General features: G+C 36.1%; 2 protein-coding genes across 2 annotated transcripts in view; one reads left to right on the top strand and one right to left on the bottom strand.

The window, feature by feature from the left end:
• Window positions 1-6,873: 6,873 nt before the first annotated feature.
• Window positions 6,874-13,701, bottom strand: LOC108689525. Its single transcript, XM_018196311.1, has 4 exons — window positions 13,665-13,701; window positions 7,272-7,347; window positions 7,148-7,207; window positions 6,874-7,072 (listed from the first exon to the last, which is right to left on the bottom strand). Exons 1-4 carry the CDS (start codon window positions 13,699-13,701, stop codon window positions 6,874-6,876), a joined length of 372 nt encoding a protein of 123 aa, XP_018051800.1.
• The window catches only part of LOC108689521 (poly(rC)-binding protein 3), a 97,898-nt gene continuing 90,021 nt past the window's right edge, over window positions 13,443-21,319 (top strand). Inside the window, exon 1 of the mRNA XM_018196307.1 lies at window positions 13,443-13,766. The gene's annotated coding sequence lies outside the window, so the exon portion shown is untranslated. The remainder of the gene's footprint in view (window positions 13,767-21,319) is intronic.

The raw sequence follows: 21,319 nt of genomic DNA, 5'->3' as shown, positions 1-21,319 counted from the left end.
TTAAAATATAAATAAAATAGTTCAAAATATAAATTTTAAGTGTATACAAAAATTAAATTGCCATATCTCGTTATCTAATATGTTTTCACAGGAAACTGTAAAAAAATGAAGCCATTTCCGTTTTAAGCACTGGAATTTTTGTCGTATCCATATTACATTACCTTTTATTTTTGATCTCTTGAAAATTTTAAATAAATCTTTTAACGAATTTATTATTAAATTTTCTGTGAAGAATTTTCGCAACCGAAATAATATTCGGTTCGAGGAATTAGTTTCGAGGAATTTACGAGAATCTTTATACTGTTAACTAAAAATTTTGACAGCTAGAAATGTTAGCGATTGCAATTTGATTAGAAAAACCTATTTGACGTTTTTCCTCGCTCTGTTGCACCAAATATCATGTTCTTTTGTCCGTCGTGTGTTTTTGTACATACATACAGTGAAATTTAAATGTCGACAAACTTGAAATACCATTTACAATGATATTTAAATAAAGATTAAAGAAATATATTTTTCTCAATTATTTTCTATATATATCTACTAAATGTTATCCAGCACGATGTGCGAAATAAAAGAATTTATATTTCTTCGTAATTATACCTTTACAAATCACAGTCGTTATTATTTCGAGCGCATTACATTTCGAATAACGTTCAAGCGAATAACGTTCTCTTTTTTCTTCTTTTTTGAGTAATCATCTCGGTTCGTTATTGCAATGGTTCGTTTTGTCATAACATCTCGTACGATGGCGCCGCGCGGCGGCGGCACCGCGACGCTCGCGAGAGGCGCTATTGATAAATTCTCTTCCGCGTACGGAAAATACCGCGTTGGAAAATATTCGCGGCCGCGTGGAATGAAATTACGCGGAAAACAAGCTGTTCGCATCTTTCACAGCTGGATGAATGCGCGTCGCATGGGCGTTTGTTCGCGAGAACGAGGAGCCGCGCGCGGTTGTAACGCGCGAATAGCGAGATGTCGGCGCTTCGCATCGAGCGCCATTTTGCTTCGTTTGTTCGCGGCTGACTCTTCACCGCGCGTGGAAAAAGGAACTGGGACGGATGTCCGCCTGTCGACAGAACTCGCGGGATTGAATCGCGGCATCCAAGGCCCACTTCGCCTCGTCGAAGTGTCAATTCAAAGCGGCGTAATCTCCGCTCGGCGCGGCCAATAATCGGCTTATTGATTTTGATTTGTGCCGCGCGTAACGTGAAGCGTCCGCATCTGACCGAACTACGCGCGCGTGTTAAAAACGCTGACGAAGAAATAATATTTTCGTCGGGAAAATAACGCAGGTTTTCTAATTGCACTTGAATAAAATCTAATCCGTCGTAAAAATAATAAATAGAGAATAAAGTAATACTCAAATAAAATTTTTTTACATTGAAAAAGATTTACTAAATACATTTATTTGAGTAATATACATAAGTAAACATTTACTTACATTAAATAAATACTAAATAAATATTTACTTAAAAAATGCTAATTAAATCCAATTAATGGTTTTGTATCAAATAAATATATGACATTTTGTATTTACTTAGAACTATTCAAACAAATATTTACTAAAATTTAATATTTTTTTTCAGTGTAACTACGAAATAATTAAGCAGATTTTAATCTCTTGTTTTATTAGCATGTATTTTTATTTATTATTGTTACTACAGAATGTAGATTTGACAAATATACTAACAATTCTGTTCTCTAAATTTCTTGCAGTGAAATTCCACTTGAAAATGAATGATTACGTTGAAGTTGAAACGACTTTTTATTCATATGGAGTGAATTCTTTCATTCTGTGTTATGAATATTTTCCTTCATCATTAATGAATGAATCTAATACTCTACTATTGGAAACTGCATGCGTTACGCAAGAAGTTTGGTAAGTGAGTCATACTGATTATGATATAAGAACATAAGGGGTCTGTTTTCTGTAGCTGAACTCGTACTGCACTTTTGGAACTTAAAATGAAATAGATATATATATATATATATGTTTGATATTTGGCGAAAATGGGAAAGAAAGTGCAATTCTATAATGCAGATATAAAAATCAGACCTTAGGTATGTAACATTATACATAATAAGCTGAATATAATTTGGCGCAAGTTTCTGCAAATTAGTGCCAAATTTTTAATAGCGACTTTGATCGGCTAATAAAATTTGAAGCCAATTTGATTGGTCACAAATGTCGTCGTTATTTACTTTGAACATTTGCGCTTCCTTGAAATTGCTTCACCTGGTCGTGATACTGATGTACTCGTCTCGTCGTATCGACACTGCGTTTTGTCGATATTATATGTAAATAAATATCGGCAGCACTTTTTCCAGAAATAAAATGTCAATAAAAGAATCTACTTACACTGAGTCTAAATATTTTTTTAGATTAAAACTCACTCACATAAGCTATTATGTTTTATTCTAAACAAATGAAACATGATTGAAATTAAATATTCATATATATTGAGTTTAAATTTTTTTATGTTAAAACTTTTGATCTCATTTTGAAGTCAACTTGATTGATGTTTCACTTCAAACGAATGAAACGTTTACATATGATTAATAAATTCAGCCTTGAAAAGTGAAATGTCATTCCATTTCGAACAGCAGTATTTTTACTATCAATTGAAGAGAATTTTCATTCGTTTTGAGTGAGATTTCAATCTGAAAAAGAATACTAAACGGATTCATAGTATAATACTCGTTTTATAACCGAAGTACTCCAGCTGTTTTTAATTTTACGTAATTACTATCACTACGAGTTTCTTAGAAGAGGCATAAGCACACAACATGGTTTATGAATCCAGTTGAGGAAAATCTCATTTTGTGCTTCGCTAAATATTAATAAATAAATTCAATAATTATTATTAATGTTATTAAATAATTTATTTTATTTTATTAATTTCTTTAACTATTTCTTTAACTATCTCTTATTAAAATTATTGTTAATTTTATTTTTAAACAAATCATCGAAATTCAAAGATGCATGTCGAAATGTGACTAGATCCATTCTATTGAAATATTCGCGATTCGACCGATAAACGCGACTTGAAGCAGTAACGGTGATATTCCACCGAATATAGAACTTCATAAAGTATTTCGATAGAATTTTTCTCTTTCCTCGAAAGAACGTTCGCACGAAACAGCTTTTCCAACTTTTAACACGTTACACGACCGAGGGAGTTTATCAACGTCAGCAGTTAAGAGTTAATCTGCGCGACGTTTAGTCCTCAGGGGGAAGGATAGGAGTAGGAGGATCACAGTGGGGGCAATAAACGACCATCTTTATGCCCGATATGATGACGAGGAATTTACGTTTCATGGAATTATGAAGTAATCCATGGGCATTGAGAAAAATATCCTCTCGCCGTGACGAGGCGCGGAAGTTTCCACCGTGCAATAACGACGCTTTTAACGATCTCGGCGACGACATTTGTCCGCGAGCTCGCGCGAAAACCTCTCCCTCTGTAGACCCTGTTCCCCATTCTCTCTCCTCCATCGTGCCCGTTAGTTATATTATATCGTATACGTAGCGTATACTCGCTTTATGGTGCCGCTCGAGCGTTTAAATTGAACTAAAAATAACTGCTTTGCGAACGCCATCGATGCCACCTGAACTACTCGTGCGTGCACGAAGGTGGCCTCCGCCATGCCGAGTACGCGGGATACACTTCACCTGGCTGCTCCTTTTGAAGCAGTCCATGTCAGAGGAAGAGAGAAAGAGAGAGAAAGAAGAGTGACTCGCCTTGTGAATCGCGTATGTATGTCCCCACATGCATGCATAAACCGCGCGCATCGCGGCTTTTTACGGTCTGACCTATCTTTCGCCCACGTTAAATATCTCTCGCTTTCTGCAGAATGCACCGATCATCTCTGGGAATCGCTCCAGCGGATTTTGCAGCACGATGTTAAAGCTGAGAGTGTAACAAATGCTGCGGATGTATCAGCCTGTAGGGCTGCATGGAAAAAAAAACGATTTTGTTGAAATATCTAAAAAATTTAACTATGTACATACTAAGAGAAATGTTTGAAGTTTTGTTGATATTGACGCAAAAATTATTTATTGATGTATGACCAATTAAACTGTTGATTATCACGCCAATATTAATTTATTGAATTTACTAAATAAACTAATAATTAAACTTTTTTTTATGATGGTCAGAGATCTTTTGTAATTAAAAATAAAAAATTTGTTACCGAAATAAAACAGTGTTACATATAAGAATGGCGTCATATATCTCTCACTTTCTACAGAATGAAATTATGTTTGGCGTTTTCATTACTGTAACTTTTTTCTTAGTGCAAATTTGAAAATAATTTTGTTTAGATTTTATCAAAATAATATTATGTGGAACGCTCAAATTAATTTCTAAAATGTTAAAGTTTTTTTTTATACTGCATTGTCATCAATATTCTCGTATTCTACATAAATTTTTGATGATCCAACAAAATTATTTTCAAATTTCTAGATCAGATTTCTCTCTTTCAGATAGCTTTCTAGCTAAATGTTTAGATATTTCAACAAAACCATTCCTTTTATATGTATTATATAGATTATGCGGTTACTTTAACTTATCCGTAATTTATGATTACTACTATTCGCGCTTGTTGCAATTTCTTACATTTATCTGCTGCTACAAGTAGGTTGTTTGGTATCCTGTTACAAATGTAGTTTGGAAAGTTCTGTGTATGATAAAAGACAACACTTAATTTGGCAAATTTCCCAAATTTCCGAATTAATCCCTTTTTAACTCAATATGTTTATGATATTCTAATTTTTTATGTCGTTTGTATAATACGATTTCTCTAAGAAAGTAAATATTAATTTCACCAATTACTTCAATATTTGAGCCAAATTTTTTTCTGTGAGCCATTTCTTCATTAGAAAGAGGAAAAAGTTACTGAGGGATAAATCATAAATCTGTGTTGAATACAACAGTGCGTGTGAATTCAAAGGACGATTCTTGCAATTTTGCGACAATTTGAAAAAACGTGAGCGGGTGCATTGTCATGATGGAATAAAAAGTTGTTTGTTTTATACGATAGAAACAGACACTAACTGGATCTGTCTGAAATTTTAATAGTAGCTTTGCGCAATCAAATTTGTTTAAAATTATAGCAGTTTGATATTTGTGGCGTCATTTCTGTGTCAAGCCGAGAAATTTTCGAACTATCTTTATAGAGCGATAATATTAGATATTCCTGGCAAATTGTACGTATATATCCCGAAATATCGAGAGAATACCGAAAATCCGCTAATCGTTGCAGGTGATCTCGATATGTCGCCAAAATATCGTGGCGTTACTGTTTGCGCTGCAAACTTCATACATGCATCCCGAAATGATGGCCGTTCGATTTTTTTACGGACGAGTACGAACCACAAGCGAATGATCTTCATCCACCCGGCTACGGGGGCTTGACAGTGAATACTCGGTTGAGGGCGATCGGTTCTTTCCACGTGATAGATCAAAACCGAATCCCGCCGAATCGATGGACGAGAGTCTAAGCGCAGTAAGTACGGACCAGCTAGCACAAAAAGGGGGCATTGCTTCCGGTTCCGTTCGTCGGGTCACTCAAAAAGAATTAACATGCATGCGCTAATTCGTGCACTAAAGGCACTTTATCGTTATCTTACATAATTAAAGGGGTGCTTGAAGTCCATCTGGACTTCAGGATCTAATTTTATCAATTAAATCAACTACTCTTCGATGAATATGTTGAGTAAAACAGCGCGAATAGCGATAGCAAACACTTCGAACTCTTAACCGCGTTCTGTGCCAGCGTGTCCGTATTCAATTACCATCGAAATCCCTTGTCGTCGGACATTAAAGCCAGGTCTAATCCTATGGAATACGAGGGGGATATGCGAGACAAGGACGGTTCTCGAGTCGGTGTTAAGCTTCACGGAATATCCTCTTTGGGGTAACGGTAATCGATGAAAAAAGCTAAAACGGTAACAATGGTGATGGCACTTGGTATAGGTAAAGGTCGGAACAGTGGATGGTTAAGATTTTTTATAAACGAGGAGAGAAGGTAGAAGAGTACGGTTTAATTATTACATTTACATTTTAGAAAAAACATTATTAGCTTCATTTTTCAGAAAAAGTACATTCTATAAATTTATAGAAAGCGTATTTTCTTTTTTTCGTTCTGGTATTGTCGCGAAATATTATGATTTTTCACAGCGTAACAATAATTTCTCTCGGTTTGAAAAAGATGAATTTATGAAATTGAGAGAAAAAGAATGAATTTATAATTTAGAGAAAATTTTATTTCTGATATTTTTAAAGAAATGTCTTTTTTACGATGAGATATTATTAGGATCTCAGATTTTGGGTATTCATTTTGGCATCTATAAATTCTGAATAGATTACACTTAAAGATTTCGTCGACATGTCATGCATTGTACGCATGAAGCGAATAGATCATTGATCCGCCATGTTCCAGAGTCGTCTGGGAATCTTAGAAGCTGGGGGATGAGGTATTCGGACGACGGAAATAGATTCTGGGCACGCGACCGCGAGATAAATATTTCCAGAATCATTATCCTGAAATCCTAAAATTACATTATTCTAGCTAGTTCGCTTTCTGCAATAAAAATATTTCATTGTTTCAATAACACTTCCATTCTTTCCATATTTTATTCTATTTTATCGCTTTAAAATTTTTACATGTATAAACTTACTATGCGCAGACACATATTTTCAAATTTATTCACAGCAAATTTCTTTCTAAACTAAAATTGATGGAATTTTTTTTTGCTCTTCTGTTTCTCTCTTTCTTTTTTTTTATTTCAACTTTGATGCAAAAAGAGTGCAATAGGAAATGTGCAGGCAACTGTGGTTATTTTCGCTCGGTCGAGACGATACGTGGAAGCTATTGTTCGCGCGATCCTAGTTTGGCAGTGATCCTCGATGTCAGCCAGTCTAATAAAAGCCAGGTCGTGCTTGCGAACGAGTACCAATCGGACTCGATTCCGTGATTCATCCCCGCCGCTGTAATAGCTCCGGTTTGGAAAAAAAGACCTCCATCATCGCTGCCATTTGTCGTTCTTTCGCGCAAAGTGGACGGTGATCTAAAGATTGCGAGGCAATAAGCCATTCGCAGATAAATGTGGAGACAATAGTTATCAATAGCACTTCGTACGTACCGTTGCTTGGTTCGTGCGTAGGGCTTTCGGGACAGTCCGTTCATCTGATGGCGAGTTGCCAAGCAGACACAATCCATACTATAAATACTGCTGCACATCACTGTCCCATCCTGGCGCACTGTAGCTTACCAGTTCGTTCTGTTCCATACGACTGTTTTTCTTCGGCAACTTTTCGCATGCGAGATTTCGCTCCATGCTTCCTTAATATGATTAAAATGACGTTAACATATTGAATAAACGCTTGACTCATAAGCGGTTTGATCCAGCTGGAAAAGACCTTGCCAAAAATTGACTACGACTCATCGCTTATATATAAGATTTTAACAAAGTATAATAGATTTGAATAAAAATAAAGTTTAATATATAAAAATTTACTGGCAGAGTATGTTATCTCCGAATCTCTATTTATATAGAAGCATAGAAGATAAAATAGAAAAAAATAATTAGCGATTAAAATAATTGTTCACAATTAGATATTGAAATTTAGAATCAATTTCATGAAATTTGTTTAATATTTAGAGTTCCCATGGAAGACTGGACTCGTTAGTTTTAAATATCATTGGTAAATTATTAAAAAATCAATATTATTATCAATATTATTATCAATAAAATTATGAACCGAGATACAATCGTCTGCAACGATCAATTTACATACGATGGTCAAGGAATTTACGTTTGCCGTGAAAAAATTTGTGTTTACGTAACGTGTTAACGTAATCGTCACGGAACAAGCTACAAGCTTCGCGATTATTTTTGAAACGGGGTGGATGTATAAATTTCTGTATTACGCCGCAGGACTTTAGAGTTAATGGCGGCCGTTTATTCGACTCGCGCCCAGACTGAAAGTGGTCGATATTGGTTTTCAGTGTGCAGAGCAGTCTCTCTCTGAAGAGACGGGACATTGCGAGCGAAATCAATCGTTTTAATATGACGCAAGTAAAAACATTAGCGGTACATTAAGAGAGAGAAAGAGCGAAGGGAGGGGGAGGGAGGAGGGGGAAAGGAGGGAAAAAAGAGAAAGAGAGAAAATGTGGCGGTGGAAAACGGAAGTGGGGTAAAACGGGAATATACAGAAGGGGCAAGCGAAGGAGAAGAGAAAAAAGAGGAGAGCAGGAAAATGGAGAAAGAAAAAGCAGTGGCAGGAGTAACGTTTATTGGACGTTATTAAATATAATGCCGCGAGGCGTGTCCCCCTTCGGGAGAGTTTTCCGATAACTTCGTAATTTGCTAAAAGGATCTCAGCTACGGGACTTTTAAGATGTACCGCTTCTTCCTCGATGTCTCCTTTCGATCTATTATTTGTTTTCCAACGAGATTTGTTACCAAGCTCTTTAAACAATGTAACATCATATGTTCTACTTTTTTTTTCTTTGTTTCAAAGAGGAATCATCGAGTGACATAGCGTTACATTTTTTATGATACACGTTCGTGGCACTAATTCGTTTAGCATATCGGGTTACTTTAATCTTTTCGAGTCTAAAGGAATAATATATATTCAGCTGAGACGATCTTACAACAATAGTAATTCGATGTGTATCAATTTTAATGCTATTATCGAATTATACTTTATTCTATCCGATCCGATTTGCCCAATAATCATACCGATTATCATAATTGATCACAATTGGGATTCAAATAATTTCTGAGTGAAATATTGATACCGTGCTGATAACATTGTGTGGTTATTAGGTTCCCTCGGATGTTCACATTTAGCGAAAGATAGGTACACATGCAAGCGAATCCCGTTGATGCTCCGACTAAGAGCCATGGCGTGTCATCCTAATGGCAGCATCGGCGAGTGAAATTTACTTGAAAATCGCGTTAGTCGCGAAGTTTCGGCCGTCTAGTATTTCCGGCGGAGATTATCGCAAAAGGGACTCCTTGCTACACAACGACGTGCTCTCAAATTGAATTGAGTTACGGCGGCATGCCCTGTTTCATGCATGCGTATCCTCTTCCTTGAGGTGGCATGGCGGTTTCGTACGTGGATGTAATACGGTGAATGCACCTCATCCAACGTCAAGTCCACTGAATACGAGCATCGATCTTCGATATATAATACCTATCTCGAGTGTGTCATTTCTTTAATTTTCTAGATAAATTATTTCATGTGCGACCATGTTTTTCGTTTCAACTTAATAATAATAATAACTTTTTATTATTATTAAAATGTAATAATTCATTATTTAAAACTTAATGATTGGATTATTCGTGTTCTATGCATTTTTTTTAAATACTAGGAGAGCATCTAGTAATTAGTTATAATATTTATACGTAATTTTTTTAATACACAAGCTTATAAATATTTTATAAAATATTAAAGTATATGTAAGAATAATTTAATAATTTTTGTAAAAAATAATGAAAATTAACTCAAGATATTTGAACCCATCATATGCATAGTGAAGGAAGAAGGAAAATTATCGTGTGTGTTATACTAATTACAAAATTTAAATGAGAATATAAATGAAGTAGAGAATATTAAAAAGTAAAGCATCAGCAATAATGCTCTACATATCTATAATAATAACAATACATTTCATCGATTGCGTTTGATGTAAACTTTTTAATAATTAATATTAAATAACTTATCTTTTGAGATCGTAATGTCACAACAACTAGGAAATGCCTTAAACGATAGATAATATTTTTCATACACACAATACAATTATTTGTAGATCTTAAGACCCTTATTTCTCGACATCAGATTATTTAAAATGCTAATAAGCATCAATATTATTAAATTGCTTATCAATTTAAATTATGATATAACTTGTTTCTGTTCTGTTTGTAATTCTTGTTCTGTTAGAATTGCGTTTCAAGACTGAAAATTAAATTCGCGCAGTTTACAAGATTGGCTATGTTATTTTCGATGATGCAGTTTCGCATTTAATTTCTACATTTTTTTTCATACCACGAGGCAATACAAGCGCAAGCTTTGACAGGGAAGAGAGTTATGGCTTCGTCGTTACAGATAAGTGAACGGTAATTATTCGTCGGAGCGTGTCTTACTCGAGATACGAGGGTAGGTTACAGGTAACGGGACACGTTATGGAACTTCGTGATCCGCCCCGGCTGCATCTAGTAGATCGGTTATCACTTTGGAGGCTTAGCCAAGGATCCGTGCAAATTGAGCGCCATATCCACCCCGTCTTAAGGTACCTCGTGTACCGCCTCTTTGAGATTCTGGAATTTGCGCTCTGCGGGGTGTGAGAGCAAGCGGATAAGTGGATATACCTCGACTTAATCGATTATCCATCCTGCCGTGCGACGAACGCATCCTCCCGAGATATTTGCAACACATCGATGTGTTTACCTATACAACGTCGTGCTAGATTTAAAATTAGTTTCTCTCTCTCTCTCTCTCTCTCTCTCTCTCTCTCTCTCCATCGCGACATGCTAATAGGGCCCCGATTTAAACCTTCGGCCGCAATTTTAATTTATTATTAAACACCTCAATTTCCTTCCTTTCGTCCTCCCTTTCTTTTTATTTTTAATCCACCGTTCTATTTCCTCTTGTAGGAAGTCGCAAATTCTAGAGAAGTCTGTATACAGTGTAAATATTACGATCTAACGTTTAATATATTAAGTCTTCAACCATTTTATGTCTCGTTGAGACATCCGTCGAGGCGCGACTTTCCCCGCATCTCGTCTTTAATCGAGAGCCTGTAAAACATTCGCTAAATACGATAGACGATGTTTAATATAGTCATTTCTTTACATAATCGATTTTTTTACTTTTCTCTTATTGAGGAAATTTGTATAAATTAATTATAATACAATACCATTGTTACAGAATTTCTTGAATATCTTGAATTTCTTGAATTCAATTTTTGTGCTATTTGCATTTATTTTCGATTGCTGTTTAATTTTGATCTCAAGTTGAATTTGCCTTAACGAGAGAGACAGTTCATTTCATCTACGGAGGAAAATTCGACACAGTATCCGAGAATGTGTAGTGAACGCGAAACAATGTACATTTGCTACAAGTTCGAGGATGCAGGCAAATTCCTCGGCGGCGTTATCATTCTCGCAGCTTTCCTGCTTCCTCCGTGGCAACTTTAGTTGAGCAAACGTGACTTCAAAGAACCCCTTTATAAGTGTTTCGTTGTAACTCTAAGCGTCACGATATAAAAGAATTGAAAAATTTGTTTGTTCAAATATTCATCGATTCAGATTACATAATCTATTATATTTTAGGTATTGTATAAAAATAGAAAAATAAATTTTATGCTGAACGTTCAGATATTCGTCATATTCCTTTTTACCTAATTTCTGAGTGATTATATTTCTTCTATTAATATTTCTCTTGTTTGATTGATATTTGTCACAAAATAATATCATCACATTTGTTAAGGAGAATAGAATTAATTTAACTGGTCTAATCACTCGATCATATTAAAATTTCTCGGCCGGAAAGTAATTTTTTCAGAATGAACCTATTTTCGACATGTATGCAATGACATATATATTTATTAGTTGCATCCTCTAATTCGTTACTCGAGCGAAGCTGAATGCACGCGATCGAACGAATGGAGGTTGCGTCTGTATTGTATTGTATTATTGTATTATTATCCACGTGCGACTCTTGCGTGGATACCATCGTGCATCGACGAAAATCCGACATTGTTTCCGCGTTATCCGAGGTGCAAGCAGGCTAACTTTGGACTAATAAACTTTGAACCAAGCGCGAAATAGCATGATACATGACAGAGAGTCGCTTGGAATGCAAATTCACGCTCGGGCAACTGGAAGTCGAATGGCGAATGGAAAACTCTAATATAATAGTAACCACTAATCCCGTCAGTAAGTCTATATTTGTTCAGCTAGGTATGTAAGTATTTACAAATATGAGCCATTGACGTGTTATAAGTGAAATATTTTTTTAAAGGCCAAATATGAAAAGATAGAACATTAAATTATTATTTAATAAATTATTGTTACATTAAATAAATATGTATTATATAAATGTATAATTCATAGAACGTTTCACTTAAAATTATGTTATTACAAAAGAAGAATAACCTAATGGAACCTAATAAAACCTATACTTTTATATCTTAATTCTTTAAATTAAAAAATATTTTAATAATATCAAAATTGTAATTAAGCATTTTTAAAAAGTATTAAAAATATATATAATATTTTGATATAAATATTTAAAAAAAAAAGAGATTTCAAAGCTCATAGCTTCTCCCATAACCTTGAGTGATACACAGACTTCATATCTGTAGGAACGAAGAGAGAGAAACACATTGCGACTGACGCAATATGTTTTTTTAGAATATAATTTCTTTCTTCAGAAATCCTTACGAGCAATATTCTTATAAGGAATCTGTGGATTGAAGATGTTATCTCTCTGTAATTCAGTCCAGTCCTCCCCTGCCGCCCATGCGACTAACGATTTGGATTTCTAACTCTTCATTACGATACGTTGCCTCGTGGGAGTCATTCATGCTTGTTAAGAAAACTGAAGATCACAACATGATCTGTCATCAGAATTTCTCGTTTATGAAACTCACATTGAGACACAAAAAAAAATTGAAAAGGAACATAAAATAGTTATATAGTAACAGTGAGCATCATATTTTTCTCTCCCTTTGTGATATTCGTAACAAGTTAGTGGAAAAATGCTCTCCTAGTGGATTTTTCCGAGAATCTTTTGAAGTTTTATCAAATTCAGCGACTATCCATTTATAGATTTCCCGGCCAATTGAAGATAGTTCTGAATAGTCGGATAACTAGTTTAGCGCATAATTGCCATTGAGGCATACATTTCAGATGATTATAGAAGTATCTTGCTAGGGAGAAAGGTCGCTTGATGGATGTGATCATCGATAAACACGCGTGATTAGAGAACACGGTTAAGCTGATGGTAGCACGCAACCCCGACATTAAACGCCTCAATCGACGGCTCGATGTTCCGTCTAAGAGATCTATTAGTGTCAGCCCCAGTTGGCCGAGACGGTGATCTCTATTTACTGGGAGGTAAATCTTCGAATGATGATTGGCCGGCGATCGAATTCTTTTTGGCAGTGTGTTCCAAGATCATACGTTCTCCATCTTCTCGCTCGTCTCTCACTCGCACGAGATAACCTCTGATGTGCGCAATGTATTGTATTCGCGCGTTCACTCCTTCGCTGTCCTCTCTTTCACTTCACACCGATCCTTAACTCTAAAATTAGCTTATCCCTCCGCTGTCTCTTCTCCTTTTCTCTCTCTTTTTTTCACATCTTCCTTTCTCTCTTTTTCTCTTTCTCTTTCTGTCCTCCTCCGAAGTGCGCTACGACGTTGTTGTCCCCATCGTCCGACGTTTGTTCCGATCGAACGCTTTTGCAGTCTTGTCACGGTCCGTTGAGTAAATTCGAGAAGAGCCTCGATCGTTTCTCTTTCTCCTGATTTTTCTTTTTTAAACTTTCCGATTCGTCGTCACGACACGTAAGAAAGCACGGTTAACACGGCAGTGTCGCGAAAGTGAGAAGAAAACGCGACTACAGAATCTGGAGTACCGCCTTACTCGTTGCAGACGTCATAAGGAGGCGAGACTCAAGCATCCGGCTGCTTGTTGACCGAGCGTCTTCAAGCTGGAGCTGGCAAAGAGAGCTTTCGGCCTGAGGGGGTGAGTACCGTCGCCATCATTCTTTGTACCACATCGCGTCGCGTCTATTCTCACTATAGTGGACTTCGCTACCTTCGAGTTTTCTCCCCGATTGTTCCATTTCTCGCTGTTACATGTATTCGCAATCAATCAGGCGAAGAGTTTAGTAACTGTTGCTAAGTTACTTCAATCGAGTTTCCTTACTTACGTGGACAAGTTGAGACGCCATTAAGAAGAACTAGCTTCGTAAACCTTGGAAAAGTAGTACCAAGAACATTCTTTTTTTTCTTATTTCTATATGTCTTATTCTTTCAAAAAATGCGATACAATATGATACAATATCTCGAATGAATCCTTTTGTGAAAATTTTTTTACTGATGTTCATTATTATGAGAATTTGAACAATGCGAATTTGTATTTTGTTGAAAGTTAAATAAAATTATTTTCCGTATTCTCTTTCAGAAATTCGTTCGTTATAATGATTAAATTTAATTCTTAGATGTAAGAATAATTTTTAAGACCACAGCATTTACTTTTTTGATAATATTCCTCCACTATTCTTTTCTTTCTTCTCAGCAATCTTTAAAAAATTTTGGGTCATTCAACAATACGCAATTTAAATTTATTAAAATATTTTTCTGTATTTTAAGTTTTTATAAAAACATATCAGAAAATCATGCATTAAAAATTAACATTATGAATACATACATATTTATCAACTTGTCTATATAGAATTAAAAAATTTTCTGCTCTTTTTTCCCTTTTTATTTTTTCTTTCTCGTTAAGCACCATTACGTCGTTGCATCTTTTCTACAAATATATTCAGAATCACATCTCGTTACAATAAATCGTTCTTGTATGTTCTTGCAACGCCATACAGTGCTGTATGATTGATGATAGCTGTCACATAATTGGCGAAAGGTTTGAGTACTTTTGATGCGACGCTAAGATCCACTTGACGTCGCAGAATGTTAGACAAATGGATTTTGCGGGCAGACAGGCAAATGGTTGCGACAGACGTTAGGCAGAGCATAACAATGAAGATACACCGTGTTATTATCTCTGTGACGAATAACATTTCGGCCATTTGCCGCGCAGGAGGTGTAATGTTCCTGGCAATGTGATGCGATATAATGTTGTGGCACTTTGATTAGTGGCTCTAACGTGCGTTGGTGGTAAATGCGCACATGTACGTCGACGATCTGTAGCTGACATATGTTCCCTATTGCATCTATTGGCATCCGTTTGGCCTAAAACACAGCTTGCAATAATCAAATGAGGGATACCCACTATATGAACTGAAGCTGTAAGATACAGAAATCGCGAGACTCTTCAATGCTGATCGTACCTCAATTATAATATACGCTTTTTGTTTCTTTATACTTAAAAGTTTCTTTATTCTTTATATGGTAAGGATTAAAATGCTAATACTGCTTTGTGATTGGCTTATGATGTTTTAAGACTGTATTTAAGAAGGTCTTAAATATAAAGCCTGCGACATATATGATGCTTATTTTCCTGCTGGATGCTTGCTTTGATAAATTATTGAAAATTCTGTGCTTTTTGTTTTACGATTTTAGTGCTTTACTAAAACGCAAGCAATCCAACAGAGAAACAAGCATCATGTGCCGCAGGCTTAATATCCGACTATGAACACCGGCTATAATTTCATTATTTATATATTAAAGTTCGTACATTGACAGAGTATAAACAGGTCAGTGTAAAAGGCGATATTGCATATCAGAATGTAATAATTTTTCGATTCGGCAGTTTGGAGATTGAATGGCGCAAACTGTACGCTGTACGCTTTTTTGCCACACATTAAAATTAATTTGCAAAGTGTAATACGAATTCATACGCGATCCCACACTTCCCTCGCGTTTAGATCGTTTCACGTGGATAGCAACGTCATTTTCGCGTAAATATAACCCACCCCCTCTTCTCTTTCCCAATTTTCTCAAAACGAGGTCAAGTCAATACTTGTCATTTAAACAAGCGCGACGGGACATTATATCATAAAACGAAAAAATATTAACAAATAAATGCGCTATGATATTAATGGTGATTAAATTTATTCAGCGAATCTCCTCCCGCGATTTTTTTATTCGAAAAGAAATATAATTGTAATTTCGAGTACACGATGTAAAGGAGATAACTCAAGCTTTCTGTCTAAGAGTGTTTAATAATGGATTCGGATGTGTTTCTATTGCAATGTGATTTCGGAATAAGAAACTTCATCTTCTAAAAAGTTTTGGATTTCCATATTTATAATTATATTGACTGAATTTTGAGCAATCAATATTACCGTGAATAAAACACGGAATAATATGAACTTCCTAAGGCAAGTTGACGTACTGAATAATTTACTGTCTATGTATACAGCGATAAATGTCAGATCATTTGTCATTTTCTGCTTCCGTTACTGATACTCTTTGAAACTGTTGCGTTGATAATGTGCTGGGAGAAAATGGAATGGATCACTGGAAGAAAAAAATGTTACACGCGTAACGCCATCTTGAATCTCCATGCAAGCGCTGGATTTTAGTCGAAGAAAAAGAAAAAAAAGAATAAAAAGAAAAAGAAAAAAAAGAGACGCATACAATCATCAATCTAATCTTGACAGACGAAAAATATATCTTTTAGTCTGATATTTTCTCTTGTGTAAGGCTAACAGGAAAAATATTTAATGCATCCGACACAAAATCCGCAATCGCAATCGGGAGGTGATGAAAGCAATTTTACACTCGCTTTGATGTTAAAACCCGTGATGGATCATGAGAGAGTTGGTCGAAAATTTTAGATGAACCATGTCTTTTCATGGAGGAGGAACCGAGGGAGTATATGGCGGCGGAGAGAGGGGAAGATTTCGCATGGACCAGTGAGGGTGAAAAGAGGAGATATACGACGGGGATGAAGGGGTCACCCAGCAGGCACGATGATGCATTTAATAATTAACTCGCTGGATATGCGAGGATGGATGTCTGACGGGGTTTCGTCAAGAGTGGTCGAGAAGTGCGGCAGAAGGACAAGTTTAGGGGGCGAGAGGGGGTTTGTTGCAGAAGCGGAGGTCGGAGGAGAATGGAGGAGGTTTCAGGGGGAGGAAGGGAGGCGGACGAGTGAATGAAGAGGACGAAGGGGAAAGCGGGGGGAGGGGGAGGGAAGAGAGATGGGAGACGGAGTGACTGCAGACGGAGTGTGAGGGTAGTAATGGTAGAGTGCTTGGGGTAGGTAGGAAGGTTGGCAGCAGTAGGTAGGAATGGCTCTCGTGGATGCTGCGCAACGATCAATACACCACGTGATGCCACGCGTCACGTCTCTCTCTCTCTCTCTCTCTCTCTCTCTCTCTCTCTCTCTCTCTCTCTTTCTCTCTTCTTGCTTTATCTCTCTCTCCCTCACGCGCACGAATCCACCCCTATCTCCGCAACCCTCTTCACTCACTTTCTCTCTCCTCTCGTTGCTCTGGCCACCTCATTCGTCGCTTCTCCCTTTCTCTTTCTGGTACAGCGACGGCCTATCGCCGTTTCCTTGACTTCGTGACGTAATGCCGGTCCAGACGAAGGGGGTGCGCTCATACATTCTCGCGCACAAACATATATATACACATACAGATACGCGCGCAATGCATTTATTTTATTTCTGAAAATATCTCGATTGTAAGATACATCGTATATATTTTCTCATTTTAATTGAAATTTCGATCATTGGAATGTTCCTCATAGAAATAAAAATGATATTATCAGTATAGATGGCGTTACATTCTTTAAAAATAAATTTATCCTATGATTATATATAGAACTTGTCAGCCGACATGTCGAATTACGTGTGTTATTTTTAAAAGGATTGTGACATCAAAGATAATGATCGAAATAATCTAGAAGCCAATCTTCATCTTCATCCGTCACATTTCTTGCGATAAATTGATAAATTTAATGAGCGCGATACTGCTTTTTCCCTCGTCGTCTAGAGTTATGGAGATCAGCGAAATATCTAAAGTTTGACGGCCCAGCTTAAATTTAACTGATATTTCTTGGTTATTCCATTAGGATTGATGCTCTATCATAATTTTATCAGAGCTCGGAACGGCGTGATGCAATGGTTTGCGGCGTTTCCCCGAGTTTCGCTGAGTATTTCGAATTTCCCCGGCACCCACCTCGATGACTCGCCTAAAGTCCTTTGTGTTTAGCTGCGTACTATGATATCGGGGATGTGATTTATGCCGTTCGAAAGCTTACAGTGGATTTAACAATGTGTGCAACTGGGAACTATCGTTTGCGGCAATTGGCTAACGAATTTTGTAAACGAGATTCGTTAGATGTTATTCATTCCTCTGTACGTAGAGCGCGAATTTTAGACAACACAACTAAATACAGATAGATAAAGATTTTCAGAAGTTAATTTTTGTTAAATTTCTGCCACAAACTTGCATTTTATGCATTCTATGGCCCGTTTTTTCATTACTTTAACTTATGATTAGGTTTAACCTGATATTTTATCTAATAGACTTTCTATGTTGATGTCATGGATGAAACTCATTGAATGAAACATCAGATTGAAAATTGTCAATTGAGCTTAACTACAAGTTAACCAGATAATAAAAAACCGGATCTACATGACATGTATGAAAGTAATTACCTGATAAACTTAATGGATAATAGAAGCGAGAAGAAATAATTGAACAATTTAAAATAGCTAAATAATTTACAAGAAGAGTTCGTGCAGTTTAATGATTTGAGAAAAGACTCCGTGCGCTTTTAATTGCAAAATTACTATTGTCTTCGTATTATTATTGAATCAGAAATACGAAGTAGAAAATGAGATGTAATGTAACATACAGAGAACAAGAGAATGCAGAAACTAGTTAATTGAATTCACCATAAATTTCAACTCCAAATGCTTTTTCCGAAATTACATCTAATTGCGCCTTGATATTTGTATTCATCTTTCTGGGAGGTGTATACACGCAAACAATCTCGTACAATATCACACGAACACTTTAGAGAAACGGTATTTCTCCGATTTCAAGCTAGAATTTCATGAGAATTATGTTTATGGTGCACGGTGAAGGCAGTTACACAATTAACGTTGTTTGTTAATTATTTCCTAGCAATGATATCCGCTTCTGATAGCAGTTCGTGTATATTCATAATTTTATATATTTGTAATTTTATGCACTCGTTGAATATCGAAAATACGCCTATTATGTATCCGATATTTCGAAATTGCGAATTAGATGGATTCTCCTATTTTTTCCTGGCCGTATCGAGACGCGAAAAGTTTTGCCTCGTTGTTGCGGAAAATGTTGAACGCGTTTATCGGATGTAATTTGCGCACAGACTTCAGCTTACACCACTCGCGGTGGAACTTGGCCGATAAAATTTAATTTGCGCGACGTACGAAACAGTTTGCATAGGTGCGGCGATATATACGTGCGATATAACAGGCATAAAAATCCTAGGAAGAACTCGATATACGTACGGTAAACGTATGAAGAAAAACCCGACAAACTTCGTGTATTTACGATATTTAATAGCGCGATGAAATGAAATAGAATTTAAATTACACGTCACGCTTATAATCAAGTTCGTAACATTTCCATTTAATGTTTTATGATTGGTATCGGCGTTTATATTTTATCGTGATTTTCATAGCCTCCAATAAATTCTAGCAGGTTCAGGAACGAAATGAAAAAGTTTACGCTAAACGTTATCAACATCAGTGGAAATTTCACCCTTTGGCGATGCCGATATACATTCCACGTATGTGTGCACGTGTGAAAAGGGAAGGTGTGAGAGGAAAGTAAGGCAATGGAAAGGATATGTGTGCCACAAGCTTAAATATTCATTTGAGATCAATCGGTTGGATCTGCAATCTCGGGATGTATCGGGACGATGAAAAATAAACTGTCAAGCGTCTGTCTCGCGTCGCATCGGACTTTTGTCCCTTCCTGTCTCATTCAAAGAGAATTGCATCTTTTGCATCGAATTTTCTAAACGCTCATCTATTGGATTGTTATTATATTAGTAGTCAGTTTTCATCGTTGACTCTCTAATGTAATTTAATATTAATTTCGATTCGATTAATTCTTTATCTTTTTTAGTTTTAAAAATTAGAAAAAGATGAAAAGTAAGTTGATTCTTTATTGGTAGAAACGGGTATAAAATTTGTAGAGTATATCTCATTCTGAAAAGTAAAATTTCACTCTAAAGTTTAGAATGGAGTTGTTTGTAGCAACTAGAAATTCTTTAATAAGAGTCTGAACATGAGAAAGCCTCTTTTGATTGATCCGCCATGTTTTAATAATACCTGAGAGAGAGAGAGAGAGAGAGAGAGAGAGAGAGAGAGAGAGAGAGAGAGAAATAGATAAGAAAAAAAATAAAACAGAATGAGAAAGAAAAAGAAACAGTAAACGTATATCCTCTCTCGCAAATTTTTGTTAAAACTACTATCCTGCACATACAAAACTGCAGTGGTCCAGAGTCTTATTGGAGGGTCTCTAGTAGTGACTTAAAATTGTCTGCATTTTTAATCGCTATTAAAATGCCTTTCAAATAAGCTCTCACTTGACCTCTAGTGCCACTTAAAATTCTCATCATGCCTCGCACATTGTGGGAGTGGTGGTTGATCAGCACTCATATTAAAAGATAATTTTTTTGAAATATCGGAGAACACGTTTTATCGTTTTCTGTTATTTTTGTTTTTATAACAATTATTACGGTATTTTCACATTGTTGGAAAACCCTGTATATCAATATTACTCATTCATTTTGAATATTTAATAATAAGCGTTTAATCCTTTACGTTTCTACTTATCCAATATGTATAACGTTTTCAATGCTAATACAGGATAGTTATATTAAGAATTATTTAATACAACTACATTTAGAATGCAAAACAGGGAGTAAAAACGAGGACGGTTAATTGTGTGGAAAATTCTCTGCGATATCGCAAGACACTTCATTGTATGTACTCGTTTCGCACAAGTTTCGACATCCTCCCATTGTTCGCCAAGCTTCGCGCGTGGAAGTTGTCAGGAGCAGCGGTCCCGTATCCTTCAGGCACGTACTTCCGATGGTATTCTGAAAAGGCTGCCATGGCGCGACTCACGCAATTTATTCCAGGCTCGCTTTGTGTCGGAGCTGTGAATTCGACTTTGGGCCGAAAGCACGGGTCCAATTTTCTTGTCTTCAATCGCCCGCCGATGCTTGCCGATGACGTGACGACGTGACGCCGGCATATTTTCAATAAACAATGCGCGCGACCTAAAACTGCCAAAATGTCGTCGATCTGGAACATGTCGAGCGATTTGAATTAATCGTTCATTCGACAGATGTCTTGTTTGATTTAAAAAAAAAATTTTTATTTATTTACTCCAAAATGTATATAGATTAATATTTTTATGATCTAACTACGTGTAGTAGTTTTCTTTATGTGTATACTTTTCTTATAGTTATCTGCACTTTTTCTTTGAAGACCTGAATTATGTATGTTTTATTTTTAATGCAGAAAACCAAACAGTATTAAACGACATAGACAAAGTTTTGATTTATAAAAGTAATAGTATATAATATATATGA

This window comes from Atta colombica, unplaced genomic scaffold, assembly GCF_001594045.1.
Source record: "Atta colombica isolate Treedump-2 unplaced genomic scaffold, Acol1.0 scaffold27, whole genome shotgun sequence".
In the NCBI taxonomy this organism is placed as follows: Eukaryota; Metazoa; Arthropoda; class Insecta; order Hymenoptera; family Formicidae; genus Atta; species Atta colombica.
This window is presented reverse-complemented; position numbering and strand designations above follow the sequence as displayed.